This window comes from Morone saxatilis, unplaced genomic scaffold (assembly GCF_004916995.1).
Source record: "Morone saxatilis isolate NCDOM2014 unplaced genomic scaffold, NCSU_SB_2.0 Contig17, whole genome shotgun sequence".
In the NCBI taxonomy this organism is placed as follows: Eukaryota; Metazoa; Chordata; class Actinopteri; family Moronidae; genus Morone; species Morone saxatilis.
Window position 1 is genome coordinate 18,017,622 of NW_023339729.1, and position 10,876 is coordinate 18,028,497.

General features: G+C 37.7%; 1 protein-coding gene across 1 annotated transcript; it reads left to right on the forward strand.

The window, feature by feature from the left end:
• Window positions 1–6,106: 6,106 nt before the first annotated feature.
• On the forward strand, window positions 6,107–10,175 carry ccdc86 (coiled-coil domain containing 86). The gene is made up of 4 exons (XM_035660987.1): window positions 6,107–6,761; window positions 8,159–8,288; window positions 8,382–8,456; window positions 9,674–10,175. The coding sequence occupies exons 1-4, from the start codon at window positions 6,238–6,240 to the stop codon at window positions 9,824–9,826; spliced, it is 882 nt and encodes a 293-aa protein (XP_035516880.1). The 5' UTR covers window positions 6,107–6,237; the 3' UTR covers window positions 9,827–10,175.
• The last annotated feature ends 701 nt before the right edge of the window (window positions 10,176–10,876 follow it).

Sequence of the window (10,876 nt, forward strand, 5' to 3'; positions counted from 1 at the left end):
CTGTAGAAACCCCTGCATCCCTTAAAAAGGCCAACAAGACACTCACCCCATTCTTCAGTAATGTGACCTGGCACCCTAATTCATTTTGTTCTCTCATCACCTCTCTCTTCTTGCCATACCACATCCACGGACTCCTCTTCTTGACATCCCTCACACAACCTGATCTGATGTTCCCCTACTATTGGTCACTGTTTTCTTTCTAGTGCACGAGTGCCCCCCCCAATTTCTTTAAACCTTGCATCATTATTTCCTCTCTCCTGTTCCCATTGGTACCTTAGTTCTTAACACTCTTTTTTGATTAAAAGATGCTTTCCCTTTCCCCTCTCTGTCCATCCTTTTTTTTATAGACCCAGATTATATGTTAAAACTTTCTACTTTCCTTGATAAGTATTAACATTTTTATTTCTCCTTTCTTTAAATGCGCCAGCGTCAAACTCTACATTATTTCCCGGTCAAACCTACATTGCGCTGGAACCCACAGAAAACCTCACCCGACCTCCCGTACCCGATGGTACACCAGAGTGTTCTTCATTTATTTGGTTGAACCCTCAAGTTATATACAATCACAACATCCAAAAGTCAATCATGGCCGTAAGGCCACAAATATTTTAGGCAGCAAAAAAGAAAACATGAAGATTAAACAACAAGAAAAAACTAAAATTAAAACTAAAATGAATAAAACCAATTTAGAGAGTTGTAAAAATAAAAAAAAGAATGAAAAAAAGAAAAGTTAAATCTTTACATTTATTGGTGTCCATTACATTCTAACATGCGGTCTCCTCCCATCACTTCTTCATTCTCTGCTGGTTGCCTACTTTACATCCAGATCAAACGGATTGGTTATTGCATCAGCATTTTGGGCAGAGGAGACAGGAAATCTTAACCTTAAGCAGCTCTTTACTGACCTCACAAAATATTTGGATAAAAAGAACACACAATGAAAACAAAAGCGACCAGTGACCGAACTCACTTACTACATTACAATCTAATCTCTAGTGGATATCTAGCCCACCAGCAGAAGTTGTAGGTTTAGTACTGGATTGGTTTCGGGGATATCTGATATTTCTCCATAGCAATGGCGGATGAAAGAAATTTTCTTTAATTTTTTAGCTTAAAAAGGAAAACTCAATTAATTTCTCTCTTTGCAGAAACAGTCTTCCCACTTTGGATAATCCACTGACTTTGAACATAACTGTTACTTTGAACAGTAAGATCTATTGAACCATACAAGTTAAACCAGGAAATGTTACTGGAAAGACACAAAGTGTTGGGAGTTTTTCAGATTTTCATTGTTTTTAAAGCACAAACAGAATCTTTTTTTTGTAAATGATTTATTGTCTTTTATATTCTGGATTAACATTCCAATGCTGACACATTATACAAACCAGTGTATGGCGGTTATACTAAAAAAAAAAGAGACAGACTGATGCCAATATATGCATGTTTGACAGTTTTGAGTCAAGTCACACAAAGGGTTGAAAAAAGAACTATCATTATCTGTCTGGTGTCTGAAGGTAATATGAATTTACTGTTCATCAGTGTCTTAGTTCTGTTGTGTTAGCTGCTTTGTTAAATCATCTTGCTGAGTTATATTCTTGCTACCAAACAATTGAGGAGAATACAGGTGAAACAGCAAATATCTACTGTTTTTGTTTTGAGTGTCCCACAATAAATAATAACACTAACAATTAAAGATTATGTCAACCAAAGCTTTTATTTTGATGAGTGAATGTGGTCTTCAGTTTACAGTGGACCTCAGTGTGAGTCCACAGTAGTGAAGAAAGAAGCCTGGGAGCCTTGTTAGGCTCCAGGGGTAGAGCTTGGTGACATGTACCGGAGGCTGAGTCCATTGGTTCGAAACCACCTGTGGGGCCCATTTGCGCGTGTCACACCCTGTCATCCCCCCCAGATTGTCAAAATCATAAGCATTAAAAGCCAAAACATACTAGAAAAGATCCCACAGGAGAAAGTAAAAAGCAGAAATACACACAACAACAAAGATAGAACCAATTATCTTAAAAGAATGTGCTGAATTAGAGCAATTCATTCATATTTGTTCATTCGGGAAAGATTACAAATGTATATATAACCACTGAAACCCCCCAATGCAGTAAATCTTCACCATTTTGTGATCTTACGATTCCTATTTAGAGATGAAAATTACCAATGTTTCTCTAAACATTTACAGTAATTCCTAGATTAGATGACCCAATATATATTCATTGAGCAAAAAAAAAGAAGACAGATTTATAATATAATTAATGTATAAGTAATTTAAGCAGTTAAATCAATTAGGCTGAATAAAAAGACACACAGGATCAGACATACAATAATCACATGCAGAAGTTCCTCTTTCCACTTATAGTATCAGTAAACAACAGCGTTACCCTCCCATTATCTCACCTTTTGGTTATTAATGAAGTGAATTTGGCCCACGGCTGAGGACACACACCGGAATATTCAAATAGGCCACACATTTCACCTCTGGGAAGTCAAGTATGGTGTATCTTATGGACTTCCAGACTCCTATCTTCTAGACTTTGGATGGATCTACAATGCAACACTTCCAACGCTCTCCTTGAAAATCCTGCCATCAGCTTTGCAGGGATCTTCTCACTGAAATGGTCCTACTAGGTAATGGGCCACAGCAGGGACCTGATGAGATCAATGAATAATTTTAAATATAAATTTCTCCATACATTTATCAAAAGTAGACTATTGACAAATAAGATATTTACAGTTTGTGGGAAGTCAACTGGATTATTTTAAATGAATATTATTCTTTGCTCTAATAAACATGATATTAACGCTAATAACTTTAACAATAAAACCCCTTACTGAATTTACACAAATTGTTTCTATAATCGTCACCTTACGAATTCAAGACAGCCTGTCTACCTCTACATCTTCTTTTCCCAACTCACACAACAAACCCTCCTACCGTTATCAGCCAAGAATTGACGGAATCACAAAAAAAAAAATTCAGAGAGTGAAAGAATAGGACAAGAATTCCTCTGACTCTCCGGTAATGGACTTAATATAAAAACACCAATTGTGTAAAATTCAGTAAGTTATGTAAAGCTACGATTATACGATTGTATAGAGCAAAAATATAATTCACCAAAATTAATCAGTTGGACTTCCTAAACTGTAAAACTTTTTGTACAATAGTTCTACTTTTGAAAATGTAATGGAGAAATGTTATATTTAAAATGACAAATTAGATCTACATCACGGATCCGCTTTCTTTGCCAATTACCCAGAGACCATTTCAGTGAGAAGATTCCCTGCAAGCTGATACAGGATTTTCAAGGGAGGAGCTGAAGTGTTGCATGTAATCTCAAAAAGTCAGAAGAAAGAGTCTGGAAGTCCCAACAGATAACACATACTTGACTCCAATCAGAGAGATAGAAAATAGTGTGGCCATATTGAATATCCCGGTGGTGTTCCTCAGCCGTGGGCCAAATTCAGCATTCATAAAACAAAAGTGAAAGAAAGAGGAACGGCAAATGTTGTTAACTTGAATACATATAGTGGAAAAAACTTCTGCATGTGATTAATTGGTATGCTGATCTGTGTGTCTTTTATTCAGCCTAATTGATTAACTGTTAAAATTATCAAATACATATTCAATATACTTCTTTCTTTTTTGCTTCAATGAATATAGTAGTCATCTAATCAAAATAAATTACTGTAAAGTTAGGGGAGAAAACAGGTAACATTTCAAATCTACAAAAAAATCTAAGCATACAAAATAAGGTGAAGATACTCATTGAGAGGATTTCATTAAAACATTTTAATGCTTATCATGAACAAAAATGACATGAATTGTCTCTATTCAAGCAACATCTTAAAGGGATAAATTGTTTCAAATATCTGTAATGTTGTGTGAATGTTTCTCATTAATACTTTCTTTGTGGCATTATACTTAATTTCAAGTATTATTATAGAGGGCTATTTAATGCCTTAATATGATACCGTGAACAACTGAAAGGTTTTATGACAGGGATGACACCGCAACAATGCTGCCACAGTTGTTTCGAACCAAGGAACTCACCTCGACATGGGTCACAGCTATACCACACTGGAGCATAACCAGCTTCCCGGCAGTATTTACTAATCATAACTGAGGATCACACTGAGGTTTCTAACTTAAAGAGTCACTCATCAAAATAAAGCTTTGGTTGACATAATCTTTAATTGTTAGTGTTATTATTTATTGTGAGGGACACTCACAAACAAAACAGTAAGATATGCTGTTTCACTGTATTCTCCTTTTTCAATCTTTGGAGCAAGACATAACTCAGCAAGAGATTTAACAAAGCAGAGCTAACACAACAGAACATAAAGACACTGAGACAGTATTACATAACCTTCAGACAGACAGACAGAATGATAGTTCTTTTTTCAACTTTGGTGAACTTTGACCTCAACTAAGAGCAAACACTGCATTATATTGCATTCAGCAGTCTGCTCTTTTTTTTTTAGATTATCACCCAACACTGGTTGATAATAAGTGTCACATTGAATGTATCCAGAATAAAAAGACATAAACATTTACAAAAAAAAGATTCTGTTTGTGCTTTAAAAAACAATGAAAATCTGAAAAACTCCACACTTTGTGTCTTTCCAGTAACATTTCCTGGTTACTTTGTATGGTTCATAGATCTTACTGTCAAAGTAACAGTAGTTCAAAATGTCAGTGGATTATCCAAAGTGGGAGACTGTTTCTGCAAAGAGAGAAATTAATTGAGTTTTCCTTTAATGCTAAAAAATTAAAGGAAAATTTCTTTCATCGCCATTGCTAATGGAGAAATATCAGATATCCCGAAACCTCAGTACATAAACCCACAACTCTGCTGCGTGGGCAGATACCACTAGAGATTAGATTGTAATGTAGTGGAAGTGAGCTTGACGTTGTTTCACTGGTCAGCTTTGTTGTCCTTGTGTGGTTCATTTTATCCAAATATTTGTGAGGTCAGTAAAAGCTGCTTAAGGAAGATTTCCTGTCTCCTCTGCCAAAATGCTGAGCAATAACCAATCCTTGACTTCATGGAGTAAGTAGGCAACCAGCAGAGATGAAGAAGTGATGGGAGGAAGGACAAGCTGTTAGATGTATGGACACAATAAATGTACAAGATTTAACTTTTCTTTTTTTCATTTCTTTTTTTTTTTTTACAACTCTACTAACATTGGTTTTATTTCATTTTAGTTTTATTTTAGTTTTTCTTGTTTTTAATCTTCTGTTTTCTTTTGCTGCTAATATTGTGGCTTATGCGGCCCAGAATTGACTTTGGTGTTGTGATTGTATATTAACTTGAGGGTTCAACAAATAAATGAAGAACAACTCTGTGTAGCATCGAGTTAAACCAGGGAGGTCGGGTGAAGTTTCTGTGGGTTCCAGCGCATGTAGGTTTGACGGGAAATAAGAGAGTTGACGAACTGGCGGCATTAAAGAAAGGAGAAATAAAAATGTTAATTACTATCAGCAAAGTAGAAGTTTAACATATAATCTGGGACAAAAAAAAGAGATGGGACAGAGAGGGGAAAGGGAAGCATCTTTATAATCAAAAGAGTGTTAAAGAAACTAAGGTACGCAATGGGAACAGGAGAGAGGAAATAATGATGGCAAGGTTAAGATTGGGGCACTGTGCACTAGAAAGAAAACAGTGACAATAGTAGGGGAACATCAGACAGGATTGTGTGAGGGATGTCAAGAAGAGGAGTCGGTGGAGGTATGGCACAGAGAGAGAGGTGATGAGAGACAAAATGGGGGAATTAGGGGTGCAGGAAGTCACATTACTGAGAATGGGTGAGTAGTCTTGTTGGCCTTTTTAAGGGATGCAGGGGGTTTCTACAGGATATGATAGATACACGTATAGGTTAAAAGGTTAAAGGTTAGGTTGCGTGTGTGTTTGTGTGCTTCTGTTGTTGCTTTTATAGGGATTTTAAATTGTAAGTGTATTTTTTGATTCACACTCAGGAGCAGAAGGTGGCGGTAATGCACCAAAAAGCTGGATGCCAACTGCGGTAAAATAAGAAAAAGAAGATGAAGAAGCATTTAACCTGCAGTTCTCCTCCAGACCAGGCGGCGGCGGTAGTGCGCCCCCACGTTGTTTACCATCCGCCACAGAAGCGGAAGTAAAGCAACGTACACAACGCTGGCGTGATCACACGTGGGTAAGCAAGTTTATCAGTGGTACATGTAATGTGGTGTTGGTAGTTCAAGTGGAAAACATGTCAAAGAGACAGAAAGCTATGTCAGAAGAAAAGACGGGTGCTGGAGTGGGACACGGGGAGGAGGAGATCCAGGAACCGCCGCCGGAGACCAGACGGACCCGCAGCGGCCGAAAAGTTCGCACTCCTGCCGCATTGCTGGACTCGGAAGCTCCGGTGAGGACTCCCACCCGGAGGACGAGGAGGTCCGTCCTCCAGGAGCTGCCGGCGGTGGAAGAGAAAAATACGGAGGTGGCCGAGCGGAGACCCGAGAGTCTGCCCGAGGAGACGCTCCGCATGTCCGCAGACCCGGTGCCGGTGCACACGGCGGCCGCAGCGGATACAGACAGAGCCGAGGGCAACGGGAGCGGAGACCTCCATCAGTCCGGGCCCGCACCAGCTGAAACCGCACCCGCGAGTACCGACACCGTCCCGAAGAAGAAGCCTCGTGTGGAGTCGAGTGGAAAACCGAAGCCGGTGGTTCCGCTGGTTCCGCTGGGAAAACCCAAATCCGGGAGAGTGTGGAAGGACCGCAACAAGCAGAGGTGAGGAGATCAGTGTGGCACTGTCACTATACATTTACTCAACTACAATGTTCAGGTACTTAAGTATTATCATTATTCTACTTTGCACTTTTACATTTTAGAGAGAAACATTGGCTCTTTTTTATATATTTTATTATTTGTTATTTGATTAACAACTTTAATTACTTGTTACCTCTCAGATTAGGATTTCACACATAAAACATGGGTGCACTACTATGAATTTAACCTCCCAACATTAATGAATGATATTAAGTATGAAATGGTTAAACCACATTAACATTTGGAGTGGTGGTGCCTGTTTATGTAAAGCGACAGTGACATGTAAGGCTATATAGTTCACCCAAAAAAGGGCCAACAGTATTCAACTGGCCCACAGATGGGTGAGACAACTACATATTTGTGCATTATGAGTGAGGTATTCCTTACTCCATTCACTCATGAAACCCGGACAACAATGTGATGCCTTCCCCATCCTAGTAAAAACATTCTGCCTGCAGAACACTATTAAATGATGCACATCAGAGGGGATTTAGAAGTGGGTGTCCTCAGTGCTGACTGAACAATAAGTGGGTTTACACTGTGTATATCTGTGTATACTCTGCACTACACCACTGGATTTAAGTACCATTTCCATATCAACACATCAGTAATAATGATCCAACAATATAACACTGACAGTCAGTCTACATAATGTTTTATAAATGTTTTAATTCTACATTTAGTTGCTAATACTTTTTACTAAAGTTTTGACTTTTACTTGTAATTGAGTAGTTTTGTAGTCTAGTATGCCACTTTTACTATTTTATATCTATAATATTGTTTGAATACTTTAACCGCTGGCAGTATGTGCTGTAACCATTAGGCAGGTTTTCATCTCAACCCTACGGACCTCTGTGTTAACTGTATCCTTCTCAGCTTCAGGCAATAACCTGTTTTTAGAAAATGGTAATATGGACACACAACTTAATTTTACATATTCAGGTCGAGAGAGAGAGAGAGAGAGAGAGAATGAAACACCATATTTTGACCTTAAGTATTTAATTCTGCTTCTTCAGATAATAGTCATTCGTGTTACATTGCTGTTGAAGTATACGTTACGGTTAAATATCAAACCTCATTACTTTGGGTAATGACAGCAAATATCTAGTCTGTCATGTATTGAAAGATGGATTTTTATGACATGACCAATTTCCATCAAAAACTCAGCTTTTCTCTACCCCAGTATTCCTGGAATCATGTTCTTTACATAAAAATGATAAAAACAGACATTGTCTCAGTATTGGAATTGAAAAAGTTCGGTGTATCTCCACTATATGGGAAACTTTATGTATGAGAAATACTGTTGGAATATGTCTTGTATTGTCTCTGAACCTCTTTTATGTGATTGTGTCTCACAGGTTCTCAGCAATGGTGAGAGATAAACCGTTGTGCTCTTCGTGGGAAAAGAAGATGCAGGCCAAGCGGGAGAAGGATCAGTTGAAACAGTATTCTGTGCAGCTTAAAGACGAGAAAGCCAAACAGAAAGAGGTAGAGCTTCTATCTGATTTAACTCTTGTAATGTAAAAGGATTTGTGCATTATTATTGATTTTAAAAAATATATATATTTTCTGGCTTTATAGGAAAAGAGAAAAAGGAGAGAAGACAACTTGAAACGCCGTGCAGAGAACGAACGCAAAGCAGAGATTGTGCAAGTGGTACGTAAACTGTTGCTGTTCACATGAAAAGGGCTGAACACCACGTCACACACCGTTTCCTATTCATCTTATACCGTCACTGTAACCCCAATTTGTTGAAACACAGCATGCTTTTAGTTCAACACATTGAAGTCGGAGTCCTGGTACAGACGTAGCTGCAGTTTGACTTTGACTACACCCCGTGTCTTTTGTGAGACCGGTCCACAGACGTTATGGCCCCTAAACTGATGATGGGCCCAGCTTCTGCCTACGCGCTTGAGGCTGATTTAGAGTTGTACGTCGAGCCTACGCTGTAATGAGCGTTTACTGCTTATGACTCCGCCAAAACGCGAGTTGGTGGTGGGGTTCCCATGCTGCTGTGATAAGTTTTGACAGAAACTGAAACTCTCTCCTCAACCAGTCTTGTGTTTTCCTCGTTTCATTTGCCCATTAAAACGAAAGGACAAGGGGACAGACAAGATCCTGATGTGCAGCGTTTGTCCCTGCGTGTATGAGGACACGTGTATGTTTGAAGAGGGATTCTTAAACATTATTAACTCATCTGGGTTTTGCATGAGTTGTTTCCCATTCTCAAACAATTCACACACACTCACACACGCACACCAAGCAGCACAATCACAGTTGTTGCAGTTTGCGTCAGAGCAACATGTAGTTACATTTCTAAGGAGGTGGACGTTGTGCTACAGTGTAGGGTACAAGGCTACGCTGTCAGTATAAATCAGGCTTTAGGGTGCTGTGCTGTGTTGAAATGGTTATCTGCAACTTCACCACTAGATGCCTCTAAATCCAACACACCGGTCCTTTAAAAAAAAAAGTGTAATGCAAGGCTCTATAAAACATTGTTTAAATTTGACAAAATTCTGTTTTCTAAATTAATAATTCTAAACGAATTATTTTTAAACAAAATTATACATTTAATAAACAGTGGAACACAGCTACGTATATTCAACTTTTGTTTGTTTTATTTGTGATTGTGCATGTATAGAAATATCTAAAATATATTTTAATATCTTTTTAGTTACACAAGATAATTTTTTTTAATCTGTTTTCTAATACATTAGAGTTGCATTAAAGTTATGATTCAGAATTGAATTTGTGCAATATAAAGGCAACCAACTGAAAAGAAAGTTGTTAATTAGCAACATAAGCACACACGTATTTCTTTCTATTGGTGATTTGTGCTTAATTTAAATTCCTCTGTCTCATTTGTATCACAGATCAAAAACACGGCAAAGATCAAGAGGATGAAGAAGAAACAGCTGAGGAAAATCGAGAAGAGAGACACACTGGCTCTGCTGCAGAAGTCACAGAAGCAAAATGTAAAAGCCAAAACGCAAAAAAGTAATAAGGTGGATCAAGATCTCACCTAAAGACTGCGAGATAATAAACATGCATCTGTTCAGTACTTTGCCTTCATGTCTTATATTTGGATGTCTGAAATACAGGAAAAATGCCCCTTTGGGAAGATTTACACATTGACCTAATAAGAACTTTCTATATAGAGAAGTATAATGAAGTTAAAAGTAGTAAAAAAAAAAAAAGGACTGGTCAGGACTGTTTTTTTTTTTTTTTATTAAATTTTTTTGCATTATATAGATATTATTAATTTGCTTATTGTCCTGTTTTATTCTCTTAAGAGCTTGTGTGCCTGTAAATACTCACGTGAAAAACGTTTTACTTACAGTATTTTATATGAAATAAAATCATAATGAAATCAAACATTTTTACTGTTCATGAAATTGTGATACTAATTGATGGCTGGGAAAGGGGCACACAGGTTAAGAAACGGTACAGAGACGGCATGCTGATTTTCAGGTATGTACCATTGATAAGTGGAATATGTGCGTGTCCATTGTTAACTTGAGGTGCTCAGAGCAGAGTGTCAAAATACACTTAATAAATAGGGCGAACAAAACCAGTAAAATGCAGAAGAAAACTTAGAGTGACGCTGCTTTTGTCTTCAGGGTATATTAAAGTCTCCCTCCACTCAAAATTATGTTTTTCTTGTTCCAGCCTCACTGTTCAAAATGATGAATGTGCGGAGTTTGACACAAAAAGGATGGTGTCATCTGCTTAAAGTGGGATGTTTCTTTGTGGTTAGTCTGATGGCCCTACGAGCCTGATTTGTAACCTCACAAATAATTTACCATAGTCAACCCTGATCAGCTTATACAATTTACCAATACACATACACTGAGAATAGAGTTCACAGTGAACTAGGAGCCATCTTGTGTCTAGCAGGAAAATATAAATAAATATTTGAACAGGTAGAGGAAGTAGAAGTCTTTTTAAGGATTTTAATGTGGAAATAAACATATCAGACACACATTATTGCTTTAAGCAGACTATCTAATACATGTCTGGAGGGGGATTCTGCCACATTAATCAGCTGAAGTTTAATAAGTGTAATAATTATTATA